The following is a 19,698-nucleotide window of genomic DNA, read 5'->3' as shown; positions in this document are numbered from 1 at the left end:
AATATGAAGTTATCATACTTTGATAACACTATTCTAACTATTATACATATTTTATTTCAAAATACTAGTGTACATTTGTAGTATCACATCACTTATTTTACATTATTGTATTTGATCTTATAAATACAATAACCAGTGGGCAAAATCAGTCTAGCCCCTTCTTTCAGAGTCTATATTACATCTTCCTTATAATTTACTGGTTTTACTGATAGAGTTCTAAATGTGGTAACCTGGGCGTAGGGATGGCGAATAAGCTCTTGCTTTTCTTAATGACAAGTCCAAATCCATCTGAAAGATCAACTTTTTCGCGCTCTGGGAGTTTCCAATCAAAGGAATGCAGCGATGAAGCCAATACAAACATAAGCATTTTCTCAGCTAAAGGAAGGCCAGCGCATATTCTCCTCCCTGATCCAAATGGAAGGTACTTGAAATTATTTCCAGAATAGTTTAAATTTGTAGAGTGATTCAAGAACCTTTCAGGCTGAAATTCCAATGGATTTTCCCACACTTGAGGATCCCTCTGAATTGCATAAACATTCAAGAATACTTTTGTTCCCTCAGGTATTGTGTATCCACCTACTATTGCAGATTTGCTCGGGCGCTTAGGGATAAGTAATGGTAATGCAGGGTGCAGACGTAGCGTCTCCTTTAAAACTGCGTCAAGATAGTGTAGTTTTGGCAAGTGGGATTCTTCAACAATGTTGTTCGTTCCTACGACATGTTTCAATTCTTGTTGAACCTTTGCCATTATCTCCGGGTTATTAAGAAGCTCCGCCATTACCCATTCGACTGTTGTGATTACAGTGTCAGTTCCACCAATCACAATATCCTACTTAGCAAAAACATATATGAAGTCGGGGGAAAGGAACATTGTCATCACAGGAATTTAGTAATGTTTGATTTTAGCTGTAGGGGGACGCGACATTCATGTTTAGGTATGTATATCTACCTCTTTTTAAGACTATTATAGCTAATTATGCTGCTCAATCATCTTAAGTAAGAACTGAAATGTATTCTCATTTTTCTTTACTTTCTTATCACATTGATCCTGTATACTACTGTAAACACGATTAAGCAGTTCGTATAAGGCTGTTAAGTTTTCAGACTTCTTTCTGATAAAGTATTGTTATGGAATTTTCAAGATAACCAAGTCTAAAGAGACACTTAGAAAAGATATAAGGACCATATAACTTACCACCAACATAGCCTTTATTTTCACCAAATCCAGTGATATCCCAATGTCTTTCTGCTCCATTAGCTCTATTAAGATCTGCACAAAATCCTTTTTCCCATTCCCCTGGATTTCACCCTCTTTTTTGTCCGAGAGCATCTTCATGCGTTCGTTTATGGCAGGGTCTAATATACTTTCAACCGACTTGGAAAGAGCCTTCATCTCTTTCTGTATTCCTTGTAAGTCAAACCTGGCAAGCATAGGGAAGAAGTCTGATATGTTTGGCTTTCCCAACACTTGAAAAACTTTCACCACCACTTCCTTAAACTCAGCTGATCCATCTTTTCCATGCTTCTCCTTTTCCTCTACAAATTTGCTGCCGAAGATCATACTCATGATTACATTCATTTGAGTTACAAAAGCCAATTCACCAATGTCAATGGGGTTTCCAATCTTGGTATGCACGTTTCTGATTGTTTTTCTGACCTCGTGTGTACGTAAACCATAAGAAGCCTCAAGGTTCCTGTTGCTTAGCATCTCACTCACAAACAGTTTGCGCATATCACGCCAATAGGAGCCATAGGGAGAAAATCCGATGTCTACTCCACCATATGTGGCTGCCAATCCTGCTATTGGAGGGTCACGGTTGGCAAAAACTGAGTCTTGATCACGAACCACTTCTTTGGCTAAGGATGGCGAATTCAACACAATGCATAGTTTGCTTCCTAGCCAAAACTTGTAAATTGGACCATACTTCTGTGACAATTCAGTAAGTTGATGGTGCAAATTGGAGCGGAGGAATGGTAAAAATCCCACAATTGAAAGGCCACGAGGCCCCGGTGGCAACTTGGGACCTTCTTTGTATGAGATATTTTTTGTCCATTTGAACCAAAAAATTGTCAGGAATACTATTCCAATTGTGAGAGCTGCAAGACCAAGCTGGTTTGATTGTGCTAAAGCCATGGTTATTGGTTAAATTGCTTCAGCACTTTCTACTTATAATGGATCAGGTCAAATGTCCTCTTGAGTATATTATTATTACAATTATATATATCAGGTCTTGGTTGAATTATTGTTCTACATCTCACTTTCAGCAGCTAGAATTTGGGTTCTTAGAAAGTTTCCAGAAGACTCAATTTTTGACCATATATATTGACTCAGATAATCTTGGCACTGGGACTGCAACCGAAGGTATCTCCTTTAGCACAAAGTACGGCTTTTTTTTTCCAGGTCAAAATTCTCTGCATCAGGAAGTTCAAACAATTTAGAAGTGAAGCAAGTTATTATGTCACCGGTCAAAAGTTAATCTTTCACACTCGGCTAGAGAAGAAACTAGAAAAACGATAAACCTAATGGGTTGACGGGAGGCTGGCACGACGGGCTATTAGCTCAGTGGTAGAGCGCGCCCCTGATAATAGTGATTGCTTACCCACGAACACCTAAGCCTTCTAGGAAAGTGCATAAAGAGAAGAGAGGGGAGTTGCAATTCCAGCACATATTCTTCTACCCTAACTAAATTGAATCTATTTGTCAGCATCTTTAGTTATGGAATATTCATTTTGTCCTTGAGCCGAGGGTCTTCGGAAACAGCCTCTCTATCTCCACGAGGTAGGGGTAAGGTTTGCATATACACTACCCTCCCCAGACCCCACTTGTAGGATTACAGGGTATGTTGTTGTTTATTTTTAGAATACACTCCATCGGATTATCAAGTAATGAATAAATTCACATTATCTTCCTTAAACAGTTTGGACTTTTTATTGTTTTTTTTTTTTGGCATTTTCACTGGTTAGGTGAATATTACTAGAGTAAGCCCAAGATAAATTTGGTGGTTACCACGGCAATGTCAGCAGTCAGCAACAATTAATAGTAGACGGATAAACTATTAGAGTTAAGCTTATAAATAACTACAATTTGTTTTTCTATTCAAAGTAGTAAGTTATAGACTTGATTTTATATTACAAAAGGAAATATGATACCTTTTTGGTTGGGAAAATGGTTTTCATGAGCAGTTAGTTTGTTCTTGATGATCCCTGTACAGAAAAGAGCTGCATTCACCTAATAACCAGGTTTAGTTTATCTTCATGTTGAGTACTAACCAACTGTTATGTGGCGCCTTCCTGAGATGTCTTGAGAAGGCGTGTAATGTAAACAACCTACTTCTATCTGATTACTCTCCGCACTGAAAATCTCTTCTGTACGCTAGATTAGACTGTCAGTGCCGCAAAGAAAAGCCAATTTCAAAATTACATTGTGCAAAGAGAGACTTGAATGAAAACTTGCTTGTATTAAAGAGAGCAATGATTACGAAAAAGTCAATGTAGTGCCAGGGGGTATAGTAGTCGAAGTTTCCAGCCAGCAATTCAAATCTCTCTATTGGTGTCTCGCGCATTTTTGTTTTAGCATTTGTATTTCAAGTAGAATATATTTTTCCACACTAAAGGGAATACTACACGCCCTCCAAAAGAAACAAGTACTAAAATATATTGCATGCAGATTATCTAAGGACAGATATAGATTAAAAAGAAGCAATTGCAACTAAAAACAAATATAACCTTGCAGCCATAACCAATTTCAGAATAGTTGAATATGGAATTATCCTCCTTTGATAATATCATTACATTAAATGTACATATGTTATTTAAAATGCAAGGTACATAAGTTGAACTTCAATATTTAATACACAATAATACATGTTGATCTTATAAATACAACAACCAGTGGGAAAGATCATGTACCCCTTCTTCAACATCTATAAACATTTTCCCTAATAGCTTCTTGTTTTTATTGATATAGTTCTAAATTTGATAACCTCGGAGTAGGAATGGCGAATAGCCTTTTACTTTTCTTGACGACAAGTCCAAATCCATCTGAAAGGTCAACATTTTCGCCCTCTGGGAGTTTCCAATCAAAGGAATGCAGCAACGAAGCCAATATAAACATAAGCATTTTCTCTGCTAAAGGAAGGCCAGCACAAACTCTCCGCCCTGATCCAAATGGAAGGTACTTCATATTATTGCCAGCAAAGTCAAAATTTGTAGAGTGACTCAAGAACCTAACAGGCTGGAATTTCAATGGATTCTCCCATATTTAAGGATCCCTATGAATTGCATAAACATTCAAGAGTACTTTAGTTCCCTCAGGTATTGTGTATCCACCTACTATTGCAGATTGGCTTGGGCGCTTAGGGACAAGCAGTGGTAATGCAGGGTGTAGACGAAATGTCTCCTTTACAACTGCATCAAGATAGTGTAGTTTTGGTAAATGGGATTCTTCAACAATGTTATTCATCCCTACTACATTTTTCAGCTCCTTTTGCACCTTTGTCATTACCTCTGGGTTATTCAGAAGCTCCGCCATTACCCATTCAACCATCGTGATTGTAGTGTCAGTCCCACCAATCACAATGTCCTACAATGCAGAAACATATATGAAACTCATGGAAAAGGAATTTAGTCATTGCCAGTATTTGAAATGCCTGCTTCTACCCGTAGGGGGGATGTGGCATTCATGTTTCAGTATATATATGTGCATCTTTTTAAGACTATTCTAACTAATTATGCGATTCATGCATCTTGATTATGAAATCAAAACATTCTCATTTTTCTTCACTATTTATCACATTGATTCCGCATTCAATAAATAGTGGTGTTCGTGCAAACTTGCATGCACCTCGACTAATTTCATAGGGTACCAGCTACCTCCCACCAATATAGGTATTGGATAGCTCTACCAACCATATCTTAGGCAGATAGAAAGAAATCATCTACTAACATTTTTTGTCTCTGATGGGATTTGAACCTTTGTTTTCAAGGTTTGCACCCGCTTCATTGATCAATGGCCGCTAGGCCACACTCTTGGGTGCTTCAATAGACATGATAAATAAGTTTGTATCACTGTTAAATCTTTAGACTGATTTCTCGTAAACTAAATAATGGAATTCTTAGGACAACCAATTTTATGGAGACAAGCAATGATAAAAAAAATAGTTACAGACCATATAACTTACCAGCAAGATGGCCTTTATTTGCACCAAGTCCACTGATATACCAATATTTTTCTGCTCCATTAGCTCTAATAGGATCTGCACAAAATCCTTCTTAGCATTCCCCTGAATTTTACTCTCTCTTTTGTCCGAAAGCATCTTCATGCATTCGTTTATGGCAGGGTCCAATATACGTTCAACAGACTTCAAGAGAGCCTCCATCTCTTTCTGTATTCCTTGTAAATCAAACCTGGCAAGCATAGGGAAGAAGTCTGATATGTTTGGCTTTGCCAACATTTGAAGAAATTTTATCACCAATTCCCTGAACTCAGCTCCATCTTTTGCATGCTTCTCCTTTTCCTCTACAAAATTACTGCCAAAGATCATACTCATGATTACATTCATTTCAGTTACAAAAGACAATTCACCAATGTCAATGGGGTAGGCAATCTTGGTATGCACGTTTCTGATTGCCTTTCTGACCTCGTGTTTCCGAAGACTATAACAAGCCTCAAGGTTCCTGTTGCTTAGCATCTCACTCACAAACAGTTTGCGCATATCACGCCAATAGGAGCCATAGGGAGAAAGTGCAATATCTAATCCACCATATGTGGCCAGCAATCCTGCAATAGAAGGGTCACGGTTGGCAAAAACAGAGTCTTGATCACGAACCACTTCTTTGGCTAAGGATGGTGAATTCAACACAATGCATAGTTTGCTTCCTAGCCAAAACTTGTATATTGGACCATACTTCTGTGACAATTCTGTAAGTTGATGGTGCAAATTGGGGCGGAGGAATGGTAAGAATCCCACAATTGGAAGGCCACGAGGCCCTGGTGGCAACCTAGGTTCTGTCTTCTGTGGTATATTTGATGTCCTTTTGTACCATAGAATTGTTAGGAATACAATTGAAAGGGTGAGAGCTGCAAGACCAAGCTCGGTTAGAGGTGCTAAAGCCATGTTTAGTGGGAAGATAGTCTTAGCGCTGCTTCTAAAATTAACTTCTGAAATGAAGCCAATTATCAATATAGAAGCTAATTTTTCCATCCATATAGATAAGGCAAGAACGGTTGAAGGCAAATGCAATGTTGGCTATTCAATAATAATGGAGCACTGACTGTTACTGATTTGAAGTTTGAACCACTATAACTGATTTGAGCTGGGCAAAAGGAAAGGTTAAAACACCTTAGAAGAAGGAAACAACCAACATCAAATCAAAAGAAAGTGACTTTTAAAGCACATGTGACATAACATATCATAAGCAAGGCTGTAATGGAAATAGGCATTTTTTTACCCTAAAGTAGGACCTTTTGAAAGCCAGCAGACAAACTAGATGAATATGAATATACACTACATCCTTCCCAACCATGCTGTTGCTTCAAAAACATAACAATAAAAAGAATGATCCCTTTCTAAATTTGGTAATAATTTAGCTTAAACTTACAATTGTACCCTTAATGAGAAGCTTTTATAACCACATAAATACTCTGGGCCCATTTTTGACTTGTTTCGGACCACAAATTCCAAAAGTCTTCATTTTTTCTTAAACTCCGTGTCCAGTCAAACAGATTCACATAAATTGGAACGGAGTGAGTAATGTATATGCTTTAGATATCTATTTACTATATTATAAAACTACGAAGCTCCAAGACGAAATGTAGATCTAAGCTTTTTACCCGATATATAAGAAACTGCACCACTCCGAATTTCACTAATAGTATCCTGGGTACGCCCCTGATTCCACGCCAAGATGACTTTCTAATAGTGTCAACTGTATCATCAAGCTTTGAGACAATTCAGTAAGCTGGTGATGCATATTGGGGCGGAGGAATGGTAAAAATCCCACGATTGGAAGGCCACAATTCTGTGCTCATAAGACACAACTATGTAATTGTCATTGGCTATTTGGTTCATTGCATTAAAATCAATGTATACATTGTATAATGTAAAATGTGTTTGATTTAAAATTGGAAAAAGATTTATTTTCTATAATATCCATGCAGTGCTAGAAGGCTGCTCGCATATCTATCAGGGAGATGCCAATCATCTCTCCCTTAATAGGAAAACTAACTAAAGAAGTAACAGTATCATGCTTTGTTATTTTAAGTGCTCTGATGAAGTAACACATGTATTATTATTTCAAATTTGGTACAGTATACAATAGTTAAGGAGTCACAGCCATTAGCCATTTCAGATAGAATTAACAATGGAACCTTCTGATTTTTCATTGAGTTGTTCATAAGATTATTGCCAGGATAGAGCAACATATTTTATCTTACTCATAGAGTGTTGGGCTGGATAATCTTGGAGTAGGTATAGCCACCAGAGGAATTTTCTTCTTCAAAACAATACCAAACTTCTCTGTAAGGTCTACTCTCTCTCCTTCGGGAAACTTCCAGTCGAAAGAGTGAATAAGTGAAGCCAGTGAATACATGAACATCCTCTCTGCCATGGCTATTCCCGCACACATTCTTCTTCCAGAACCAAATGGAATAAAGTTGAAATCATTTCCACTATAATCCAATTTATTGTCCAAAAATCTTTCCGGATAGAACTCAGTCGGATTTTCCCATATAGAGGGATCTCTCTGTATAGCCCATACATTTATGAAAACACGAGATCCTTTAGGAATGGTGTATCCTCCCACAGTGACTGTCTCACTAGGACAATGTGGCACCAATAGTGGGACCACTGGATGTATGCGCAAGACTTCTTTCATAACTGCATAGAGATATGGTAAGTTCTGAATATGAGACTCTTCTACTATGTTATCTTTGCCCACAACTGTCTCCAGTTCCTGTTGTAATTTCCTCAGGACCTTTGGATTGTTCATAATTTCAGCTATGGCAAACTCAACCGTGTTGGAGGTTGTGTCAGTTCCACCAACAATCATATCCTGTTCATGGTATTTGTAAAAGTTATTATCATGTACAACAACAATTCAGTATTTTGTAACTGCATATTGGAGTTCAGTTCAAGGTTTACTCTGAATTCACAGTTAAGTCTTTACATGTTGTCTGATGTGTACTCCAATAACTAGGTAGCAACCACCAGTTCAGGACATGGATTACTTGAGTCTGATTCTTGTATTTATTTCTTATATGCCACATCAGTTCTTTGATAAATTTGCAATCGCATCTTCCATTTTTGTTAGCATTTGATCCTCTTTTTATGACTAAAATATCACACTAAGCCAATTATTCATCCATAATTAATAAAGATCGACTGTTTATCACGCAAATGCAAACTTAGAAAGCAGCACCACATCCATTTCAAGTGAAGTTTGCTATAGTAGAAGAATGCAACCAAAGTTCAGGACATGAGTTTATGAATCTGATTTTCTTAAATTATTTCTCATACAACAGCGACAACAACATACCCGGTGTAATCCACAAGTAGAGTCTGGGGAGGGTAATGTATGCAGACCTTACCCCTATCTTGTGAAGGTAGAGAGGTTGTTTCCGATAGACCCTCAGCTCAAGGAAATCATAATCACAGTAGTTTCGAAAAAGACTTCAATTTATTTCTCATACGCCAAAAAATTCTTCTATAAATTTACAATTCCACTCTTTCCTTTGATTCGATCTTTTTATTATAACTAAACGAAGGTCCGCCATCATGATCAGTGTAAGCCAATTATTCATCCACATAGATAAGGTATGAACTGTTGAAGGCAAATGCAATATTGACTACTCGGTAATGATGCAGTAATGACTATGATTTGGAAAAACACATTTAGAAGGAAACAACCAACATCAGATCTGATAAAGTGACTTTTCCTACAGTGGAATGCACAAATGACAAAACATACCATGAGTAAGGCTTTGAGTTCAGACATGGTCAGAGGTATTTTGGCATCGGCATCATCTTTCAACTTCAGCAAAACCTGTAAAAAATCCTTCCTTTCTTGGCCAACACCACTTCCCATCCCACCATCTCTATCCGTTTTCCGTCTTTGATCAATAATGGTCTCAAATATCTTGTCAACCCGCTTTGCCAACACCTTCATCTTCTTTGTTACACCTTGCAAATCAAACCTAGCCAAGCCCGGGTAAAAATCCGAAACATCCGGAGTACCTATCAGCTCAGTCATCCCAGTCACAAGAAGCCTAAACTCTGCACCGAGACTAGCTCTTTCCTCACCCTTCACTGTGTCACCCCATAACATGCTCGTAATCACATTAAGAGCATTCAAGAACATCTGCTCACCGATACTCACTGGTGAACCTGCCTGATTATATAAGTAATTAACTGTCTGTCTAAACACCCGTCGCCTTAGTGCATAAACGGAGTCTAAAGTAGAACCATTAAGCATTTCACGAACAGAAATCTTCCTCAACATGCGCCATTTTGGTCCATAAGAAGTTCAAACTATGTCCTTACCACCATATGAAAATTCTCTAGCAGCAGCAGGCGCATCTCCGTTAGCAAAAATAGTATCTTGTTCCTTAAGCACCTCACGAGCTAAAGCAGGAGAGGTAATGATAATCCCAACTTTTTTACCAAGCCAGAGTCTACAAATAGGGCCATAAGTTTGGGAAAGTGATGCAAAATAGGCGTGGAGTTCAGGATCAAGAGAGAGGAGATTACCTACTAAAGGCAAAGCTTTAGCCCCTGGTGGCAATGGGGGTTGTCCCTTCTTTGACTTCTTGATGAAAATCCAAACAAACAATAGTAAAGCTACAATTCCAAGAATATTGGAGAAAAAGATACCATTTTGCTCAATATTGGCTTCATGCAAACGCCACGGCCAATAATCAAATAGAGGTTTGAAGAACTTGAGAGACATTATTTGAGCCTTAGAGGAAAATGAGATTAGAAAGAGCAGTGGTGTAGAAAAAAGGCTGAACCAACGTGATTGGAAGCTCAATGCTTTAACACCACTTAAAAGAAAATGGTGAATTCTGAAGACAGATATTTTGGATCAAGACAAATTAGTAGTTTGACAGTCCCATAAGATGAAAATGAATATAGATACCTCCACACTCATACTGTTACTTCAAGGGAAATAAACAACAATGTACTATTGGTCCCAAATTGTTTCTTGTTTCTAAATAGGGACCACTTCTTTCCTTCTTTTTTCTTTTTTTTTTAATTGTTTGGGCAAAAAGAAGAAAAAAAATTGTCATGTATGCATTGAATATGCAGTTTCTCTAAAGAAGCATGCCATGCTTATTTTCAGTTGATTGAGGCGCAGATCACTCTAATCTGGAGTTTATCTCACATCTCCTCGGAAAAATCCAATCTGCCCTTATTTTTAGAGCTACTAACAGCAGTAAGTTTTTTCCAGTTTAATTCAAATACTAATTCAGCATATTAATCAACCTCTTAAAAGAGTACACAACATTTTTAGTTTGCATAAATATCAGAGTTTATGATCATGGTTAGATAAGATAACTTGTACACGACTTAATATAAGGATTCATTATGAAGCAACATAATTATTATAATATTTGTATTTGTGATTGGACATTTGGTTTAGCGCATTAAAATCTACATATGCATTGTATAATATAATATGTGTTTGATGTAAACTTGGATAAAGATTTATTTTCAATATATCTCACAATTTGTTCAAGGGGTGTTTACATATCTATCAGGGAGATGCCAACCATATCTTCTTTATATGAACACAAACTAAACAAGGAACGGTATGAAATCATTTACGTACTCCAAATAAAATGATATACATGTATTGATATCTCAAATTCAATTCAGTATATAATACTAAAGGAGTCATGGAACTAGTTTCACATGGAACATTAGAACTTTGAGTTGTTCATAAGACCATTGCCAACATAGAGATGCATCTTTTATTTTACTCATAGAGAGTTGGATTGGATAATCTTGGAGTAGGTATAGCCACCAGAGGCAGTTTCTTCTTAAAAACAATCCCAAACTTCTCTTCAAGGTCTAATTTCTCTCCTTCAGGCAACTTCCAGTCGAAAGAATGAATGAGTGAAGCCAGTGAATACATGAACATTCTCTCTGCCATGGCTATCCCCGCACAAATTCTCCTGCCAGAACCAAATGGAAAATAGTTGAAATCATTTCCACTATAGTCCCAATTACTGTCCAAAAATCTCTCTGGAAGGAACTCAGTCGGATTTTCCCATATAGAGGGATCTCTCTGTATTGCCCATACATTTATGAAAACACGAGATCCTTTAGGAACGGTGTATCCTCCCACAGTGACTGTCTCACTAGGACAATGAGGCACCAACAGTGGGAGAGCTGGATGCATGCGCAAGGCTTCTTTCATAACTGCATAGAGATATGGTAAATGCTGAATATGAGACTCTTCCACTATGTTATCTTTGCCCACAACTGTCTCTAGTTCCTGTTGTGATTTCCTCAGTACCTCTGGTTTGTTCATAATTTCAGCCATGGCAAACTCAACCATGTTGGAGGTTGTGTCAGTTCCACCAACAACCATATCCTGTTCATGGTATTTAAAGTTATTATCATGTACAACAAAAGGAATATTCTGTAGAACTGCATGTTGGAATTCATTTCAAGGTTCAGTCTTAATACACAGTTAAGTCTTTATATGTTGTCTGATACTAATGTTTCCGGCTCTTTTCTTACTGTACTCTAATAACTAGGTAGCAACCAACAGTTCAGGACATGAATAAATGAATCAGATTATTCTTGTATTTATTTCTTATATGCCGCAATAAGTCTTCAATAAATTTACAAACCATCTTTCACTTTTATTAGCATTTGATCCTCTTCTTATGACTAATATCACTATAATCCAATTTTTTCATCCATAATAACCAAAGATGGATTGTTTAAACGCAAATGCAAACCAGGAAATCAGCACCACATATATTGAAAGTGAATTTTCCAATAGTAGAAGAATGTAAGTATGCAACCAACAGTTCATTAGACATGAATTATGAATTTGATTCTTTTTAAGTTTATTTCTCATACGCCAAAGTAATTCTTCGATAAATTTACAGTCCCACTTTATCTTTTATTTGATTTCAATCTTGTATTATAATTTATAACTAAAAGAATATCTGCCATCATGATCAATATGAGCCAATAATTCATCCATAGAGATAAGGTAAGAACTGTTGAAGACAAATGCAATCTTGACTACTCAATAATAATGCATTTATGACTAATGCCGTATAAGATTTCTTTCTGGTTCATTTGTAAAATCACATTTAGAAGGAAACAACCAACATCACATCTAATGAAAGTAACAGACTTTTTTCTGTTTTTTCTAATCAGGTCTAATGAAAGTGACATACTTTTCCTGTATACTCTAGTAGAATATGCACAAATGACAAAAACATACCATGAGTAAGGCTTTGAGTTCAGTCATGGTAAGAGGCATTTTCGCATCTGCTTGATCTTTCAACTTAAGCAAAACTTGTAAAAAGTCCTTGCTTTCTTGTCCAACACCACTTCCTATCCCACCATTTCTATCCATTTTCTGTCTTTGATCAATCATAGTCTCAAATATCCTATCAAATCTCTTTGCCAACACCTTCATCTTCTTTGTCACACCTTGCAAATCAAACCTAGCCAAGCCCGGATAGAAATCGGACACATTCGGAGTACCTAACAACTCAGTCATCTCAGTCACAACAAGCCTAAACTCTGCACCAAGACTAGATCTTTCCTCTCCCTTCACTGTACCACCCCATAACATACTTGTAATCACATTAAGCACAGTCAAAAACATCTGTTCACCAATATTCACTGCTACACCCTTCTGATTATAGAGGTAACTAATTGTCCTTCTAAGCTCTTTTTTCCTTAGTGTATAAACAGAATCTAAAGTAGAACCACTAAGCATATCACGAACACAAACTTTTCTCAACATGCGCCATTTTGGTCCATAAGGAGTCCAAACTATATCTTTACCACCATATGTAGCTTCTCTACCAGCAGCAGGCACATCTCTATTAGCAAAAATTGTATCTTGATCCTTAAGAATCTCACGAGCTAAAGCAGGAGAAGTAATAATAATACCAACTTTTTTACCAAGCCATAGTCTACAAATGGGACCATAAATTTGGCAAAGAGAAGCAAAATAGGTGTGGAGTTCAGGATCAAGAGAGAGGAGATTACCTACTAAAGGCAAAGCTTTAGGCCCTGGTGGCAATGGGAGTTGTTCCTTCTTTGACCTGTTGATAAAAATCCAAACAAACCATAGTAAAGCTATAATTCCAAGAATATAGGAGAAAAAGACACCATTTTGCTCAATATTTGGTTCCTGCAAATGCCATGGAAAAGAATCAAACAGAGGATTGAGAAACTTGAGAGACATTATTTTTGAGCCTAAGAGGGAAAATGAAAAATGGCAGAACTAATGTGATGGGAAGTTCAATGCTTTTACACCACTAAAAAGAAAATGGATTTCCTAAAAGGAATGTGATATTTTGGATAAAGACAAAAATAATTCGGCAGATTTATAAAGATGAAAATGCACATTGAATATGCATTACTTCCCTACCCATACTGTTATCTCTAAGGAAAAACAATAAAATAATATTGTTGGTCCCTTAGTAGTTTCTTGTTTCAAAGTGGAAACCATTGTTTCCTTCTTTTTTCTTTTTGAAGTTGTTACGGATGTATCTAGAGTGGTTTCTGATAGGTTACTCAACTATTAAAATTTGTGCAAGAAAATTACGAGCCCGTTTGGCTTAGCTGATTTAGAGTAGCTGATAAGTATTAAGTGTTGAAAAACACTTTTAAGTGCTGAAAATGATTTAAAAAATAAGCAGTTACATGTTTGGATAAAAGTGATTAAACTAATAATAAGCAGTTGAAACTGTTTGATTAAAAAGTACTGATAAGCTCTTTTTATGTTAAAATAACTTAAATGACCTTATAACAATTTACACTACTAAAAACGTTATTTTCTTCAAAATTTTAGATTCTACATAGATTCTATCTATTTATCATGTTATTTTAATTATAAAAATGATTAGATAATATCGTTTTTATAAATATAATTTATGTTATGATAAGTATACAATCATAAATTAGAAGGGGTGGAGTATAAATTAACAAAAGTTAAGAAGAAAACTTTAAATAATGCACACAGTGTTTGTAGAGAAGAAACAAGCACTTAATATGTATTGTTTGTAATAAATAAGAATAAACATTCAACTATCATAAATATCTTGAGCAATCATATCACGAATTGCCATCCAAATATTATCATCTCCTTGATTTTCTACATTTTCTTCATCTGCAACGTTGACTCTTGTGGATCTTCCAATATCAGGATCAACACGTGGCACATATCTCTCATTCTCAGCTTCTTGGAATGCATTGTCCACCTTACATTTCTTTCTAATGTAATTGTGAATTGCCATTGTAGCTAATACGATATCTCTTTGAGTGTCAATATGATAAAAAAGGCATATCTCGCAAAATAGACCACCTTGCTTTCCATACCCCCAAATGTTCGCTCTACAATGTTTCTGCAAGAAGAATGCAAATAATTGAACATTTCTTTATGTCCATTTGGTGCTCGCAATTGTCGTGTCGCACCTCGACGAAATTCTGCAAGATGGTATCTCACATTATCCCCTTTATATGGAGCCATATATCCCTTTATGTGTGAATATCCTGCATCAACAAGATAATATTTGTCCCCGGATGGATGTGAAAAATTCAGTTCGGGTCTACGAAGTGCCTCACCAAATATACGGTTATCATGAGCTGCTCCTTCCCACACAGCCCATGCAAATGTAAAACACATATTAAAGTCGACAACAGCAAGAATATTTTGAGTTGGATAACCTTTACGCTCAATATATGGTATCTCTTGACCTTGAGGCAATCTTGCTTTCACATGTGTGCCATCAAGTGCTCCAATACAATCCTAAAAATATATACATGCATAAACTAAATATAAGTTTACACTAAGTAATTTTTTGATTTTAAATGTAAAAATATAATAATATAATTATTAAGTATGTCACTTACTTTAAAGAAAGGGAGATATCGTTGATTACATGGCTTGTGATCTCCTACACCATCATTATAACTTGGATGTGGTTGAATTATGTCTCTTGCAAGCTTACCAATGGCCTTTAGAACACTATGAAAATGCCTATGAATTGTTTCTCCTGAATGTTGAAAAATCTCTTGTACTAATCGATTTCCGGCACCATGTGCATAAATCATCAAGAACATCCCTAACTCTTCATAGACAGACATCCCACGCGTGGGTTTAAGACCATATTTATCAGTTAGATCTTTGCTTAAATCAAGAAATACTGACTTCCTCAATCTAAAATTTTTATAACACCGAGTCTCATTTTCATGTAATATCTCTTGGATAAATATATTCCCAGTGCGTTTAGATGTACGACATGGTTCCTTACAAATGTATTTCTTATAATATATCAATATACTCTTACATGCTATTCGACATAGTGCCATCCGTTCCTTATTTTCTTGAGTTTCCTCTTCTTCATTTTCGTCATTTAACAAGTCATTGTTCCAGCATTCCATTAAACTGAAATGAAATAGACATACAAACTGTTACGAATTAAAAATGATAAATGCTAACTTCAAAGTTGATAGTATAGTCATCTATTAAAATAAAACACGTAATGTCTAAACAAGAAATGATTAAACCACCATTATGTATAAACAGGAAACAAAACATTAAGAAAATGTAACCTTCTGCACATACTTTAAAGGACAAGTTAAAACGTCTAATGCTAATGTAATATGGGTAAGGCATCATCAACAACTTCTCAGATTGAATTAGATGGATTATACGGCACGAAGGATCGTCGGTGGTTATACTCCAACCAAGATTTCCTAGCTTCATCGGTAGACAACTTCAAAAATGCATGTTGCATCTCTTTCTGTGTCAACAAGTTCACATCACAATTAAAAATATCACTCCCTTCAAGAATACCAGGAATATTTTCTAAAATATGCATGCACTTCTCAATAGTGGGCTCTGAAGACTTAGATGTGTTGTTGTTAGATATGAACTCAATAAGGGAGTGTATCTCCTCTTTTAGTGACAATTAATTATTTTTTGTCTTGCGCTTTTTCACTTGACTGCTACTGCCACTGCCATCTATTGACTTTCGCTTTCTAAGCGATGGCTCAGGAAACGTAATTGAATCCATATTCTGCAAGTCATGACTTTCATCGCTTCTTTCATCATTCCATTGTTCTATGTCATTATCATAAACATCATTTCTAACCCCAACTTCCGACTCTTGTTCTTGATTTGCTGCACGTGCTCTCTCTCCGGTGGCAATGATATCAGTAAATAAAGCATCGTAACGAAACCATATCAGCGAAAGGTCTTTGTTCCTAAATTTTTTGTATTTAGAATTCTCCTGTAAAAAAGAATTTAAAATTACTCTAAGCAAACAAATAAAACTAACAATTAATAGAGTTATGAAATAATTATAGAAAAGGGCAAGGAATGTACCTTAATTTTTTGCTCCCACTAATCATCATCTGCAATAATTATTTTTCTTTCAGGATCCCATCCTAAACCTATTTCACCTCTCATCAACTGCTTAAAAAGAGTCCACTCTGCTTTCATGTGATCCCAATGATTTTTCATTTGTTTTCTAGTATATTCTAGTCATGTCTTCTTATTGAACTCATTTACCATATTCTTCCATCCATCTTTAGACAAGTAAGTGTTTGGCCTATTTCCTTTTCTAACTTATTGCTCACACAATTCAATGAATTTAATATGTGCATATTCGTCCCACTTAGCATTATGTCGTTCTCCCATAATTGAATGCTAACAATCTGAAGAGATTACAAGATTTAGCTATAAACGTACACATATAATAATATTTATGCACAACTCAAAATAAATAAAGTTCAAAAGAACACCTTCTTATTTTTGTATGTCACATACTTTTGAAGTATAAATAATATTCAATATTATAATGAGACCAACTGTCTTAAACTTCTAGTGACTAACAAAACAAGAGAAAGCATGTGTTGTTATATTTGAGCTTCAGAGGGTTGTAACTTCCAATAAATTTATGTTCCTACTCGACTCCTTCTTTCTCCTCATGAGTTGTGACCGTGAATAAATTTCACAAACATGAAACTTTATGTATAACTAGGTATCTTTCGTATTACATCCAAAATGTGTTTGCTAGTCTTCATCAATGCATAAAGAAGGGGATACGTGTAGCCTACCTCCTTATAACATCAATAATATACTCAACTCTAAACAAGAAGTCATGAGAAAAAAAAAATATACAAGACAAGAAAATCCGTGCGTAAAAGCGAAAGGCTGGCCTGTTTTGTACCGTCACTTTGATTACACGCAGAAAAATACTGCCCGAGAAATATAAATTTGACAAACAACAAATACTCAGTAAAGTTTAAAACATATGGGATAAAAGGGACAAAAGTAGCTTATGATTTGGACCCCAAAACTAAAAATTGGATTCATTCAGTTTTCAATTCTTTTCATCTTAGTCACATCTTGTCTTGATAGAAACACGTAGGAGGATTTGTACACATATCTTGATAGAGTGTTTAAAACATAAAAAAATTACCTGCAATTTGTCTGATAGTTGCAGAGAAGAATGAAAGAAGAACGTAAAGGAAGCAATGGCACGGCTGGAGAGGCAACAACTGTTTAGGTTTTATGAAGAACCGGGATAGAGTAAAACTATACGAAGAGTTTTGTTTTAAAAAGAAGTATTTTAGGGATAGAATAGTAAATATTTTGGTCAAACCTAAAGTGCTTATAAGCTGAAATTTGATAAGTTGGGGGTGACCAACTTATGGCTTATTTTTGGCTTATAAGCACTTAACTTATAAGCACTTTTAATTTTACCAAACGCGTAGATAGGCCAAAAAGTGATTATAAGCCAGTTTGACCAGCTTATAAGCTTAGCCAAACACCTTTGTTTTGTAAAACGTCACTCGACTGAGATAAACTAGTGCAAAAAGATCACTTTTTGTTATAAGAAAAATTAAATTATGGTGGATGTCTATTTTTACCCCATGAAGTTCTCAAATGCTTAATGACATATTCAATGATATATTTCTATATTTAATGACATATTTTTTTTCACTTTTCATACCTATATAAAGGCCTTGTAATAGATAAGAAAATACACACAATTGAAGAAGAAAATCTCTTCCTTCTCTCTATCTCCATTTCTTGTTCATGTTTTACTAAATTGCTTTTATTTCATAACATGTCTTGTTCATGTTTTACTAAATTACTTTTATTTTATAACACGTTATCAGCACGAATTGCTCATTTCATGATCTTTTACATCAAGACTATGTAAATTATAAGCAGACAATGAGATCAAGTACAATGAAAAATGTCTTGGATGATAATACAAAGATAAGTTTTACATCATCTAAACTCAGTATTTAGTTAAAATATTTTTTTCAATTGTATCCACTGAAATAAAGAACTGGAAAGGTATGCCTTTATTTGCTACATCTCTTATAGGACAAAGATAATATTCCAACGTATATATATGTTCTGACCTTTTACATACTATGATAAATAATTATTAAGGTAATTTAATAATAATATTTTTACCATCACATGATGTATTTCATTGAAAGCAAAATTATCAAATATGTAGGCAATTTTATAGTACCTTGCAAATTTGGCATTCGAATATACAATCAATATAAACTCATTATAGTTATAATTTATAATAGTCACGGTTATGCATTAAGCCTTAAATATTTTTGCTGGAAACATAAGGCTCATTCCTCCGTATTGGATTTTTTTGGTGAAGTTCTTATAGTCTTTGAAAAATAAGTTGTTATAGGTTATCTGCACCTTTCCCCTAATTAATTTATTAAAATGTAAAAGTGAGAGTATCATTTAAAAATAAAGTTGGCATATATCCTAACTAGCATTTTTGTTGCAGAGGAACTGTTTCAAGATTGAAATAGATATATATGTCTTCTTGAAAGTTAATTTACTTATGCCTATAATTATGAAGTAATAATATTTTAAAGGCTCGAGTGCGAGTCCTAATGAATTTTGGCCTATTATGCCAAATATTGAGGGTAAAACGATGGGTTCAAGTCCCAACGCACGATGTTGATGAAAAGACGTTGGATTCGAGTTCCAACGCATTATGGCCTAGCATGCCTTTATTTGGGTAATGCATTGGGTTTGAGTCCTAATGCACCATATTGATAATAATAATAATAACTAAAGAAAAAATAATGTATTTTTTATGAAAAAGCATGAAGCTTGTCCCACTTGATTTGCTCCATTCTTGAAGAGAATGGGATAATAGTGCATACAAACAATAACAACAACCCAGTAAAATCCCATTAATGAGGTCTGGGGAGGGTAGTATGTACGCAGACCTTACCCCTACCCCGAAGGAGTAGAGAGGTTGTTTCCGAAAGACCCTCGGCTCAAAAAAACAAAAAGACAAAAGGACAAAAAAGAGACAATATTAGTATCACAACATCAATCATATGAAAAATAGGAATACCATGAAATCTAGAAGAAAGATGCAAAGCAAAGGGAGACAATATTAGTATCACCATAACAATCATAAGAAAAATAAGA

The 19,698-nt window shown here is 35.5% G+C and overlaps 6 protein-coding genes across 6 annotated transcripts; all 6 read right to left on the bottom strand.

The window, feature by feature from the left end:
- Positions 1-18: 18 nt before the first annotated feature.
- LOC104092057 (labd-13Z-ene-9,15,16-triol synthase, chloroplastic-like) lies at positions 19-2,230 on the bottom strand. Its single transcript, XM_009597543.4, has 2 exons — positions 1,196-2,230; positions 19-829 (listed from the first exon to the last, which is right to left on the bottom strand). The coding sequence occupies exons 1-2, from the start codon at positions 2,132-2,134 to the stop codon at positions 203-205; spliced, it is 1,566 nt and encodes a 521-aa protein (XP_009595838.1). The 5' UTR covers positions 2,135-2,230; the 3' UTR covers positions 19-202.
- A 1,513-nt stretch (positions 2,231-3,743) lies between these two features.
- LOC104092054 (cytochrome P450 93A3-like) lies at positions 3,744-10,065 on the bottom strand. Its single transcript, XM_070182749.1, has 4 exons — positions 8,968-10,065; positions 6,833-8,052; positions 5,181-6,315; positions 3,744-4,582 (listed from the first exon to the last, which is right to left on the bottom strand). The coding sequence occupies exons 3-4, from the start codon at positions 6,201-6,203 to the stop codon at positions 4,262-4,264; spliced, it is 1,344 nt and encodes a 447-aa protein (XP_070038850.1). The 5' UTR covers positions 6,204-6,315; positions 6,833-8,052; positions 8,968-10,065; the 3' UTR covers positions 3,744-4,261.
- On the bottom strand, positions 7,432-9,498 carry LOC138891447 (cytochrome P450 93A2-like). The gene is made up of 2 exons (XM_070184134.1): positions 8,968-9,498; positions 7,432-8,052 (listed from the first exon to the last, which is right to left on the bottom strand). Exons 1-2 carry the CDS (start codon positions 9,496-9,498, stop codon positions 7,432-7,434), a joined length of 1,152 nt encoding a protein of 383 aa, XP_070040235.1.
- Positions 9,523-9,945, bottom strand: LOC138898097 (ent-cassadiene hydroxylase-like). Its single transcript, XM_070184133.1, has one exon. It carries the CDS (start codon positions 9,943-9,945, stop codon positions 9,523-9,525), a length of 423 nt encoding a protein of 140 aa, XP_070040234.1.
- A 729-nt stretch (positions 10,066-10,794) lies between the features above and the next one.
- Positions 10,795-13,566, bottom strand: LOC104092053 (flavonoid 3'-monooxygenase CYP75B137-like). Its single transcript, XM_009597541.4, has 2 exons — positions 12,466-13,566; positions 10,795-11,595 (listed from the first exon to the last, which is right to left on the bottom strand). The coding sequence occupies exons 1-2, from the start codon at positions 13,441-13,443 to the stop codon at positions 10,975-10,977; spliced, it is 1,599 nt and encodes a 532-aa protein (XP_009595836.1). The 5' UTR covers positions 13,444-13,566; the 3' UTR covers positions 10,795-10,974.
- A 718-nt stretch (positions 13,567-14,284) lies between these two features.
- LOC117275744 (uncharacterized) lies at positions 14,285-18,776 on the bottom strand. The gene is made up of 7 exons (XM_070184132.1): positions 18,761-18,776; positions 17,690-17,700; positions 16,205-16,495; positions 15,951-16,006; positions 15,114-15,648; positions 14,707-15,009; positions 14,285-14,605 (listed from the first exon to the last, which is right to left on the bottom strand). The coding sequence occupies exons 1-7, from the start codon at positions 18,774-18,776 to the stop codon at positions 14,285-14,287; spliced, it is 1,533 nt and encodes a 510-aa protein (XP_070040233.1).
- Positions 18,777-19,698: the final 922 nt, after the last annotated feature.

Source organism: Nicotiana tomentosiformis, chromosome 8 (assembly GCF_000390325.3).
Source record: "Nicotiana tomentosiformis chromosome 8, ASM39032v3, whole genome shotgun sequence".
In the NCBI taxonomy this organism is placed as follows: domain Eukaryota; kingdom Viridiplantae; phylum Streptophyta; class Magnoliopsida; order Solanales; family Solanaceae; genus Nicotiana; species Nicotiana tomentosiformis.
This window is presented reverse-complemented; position numbering and strand designations above follow the sequence as displayed.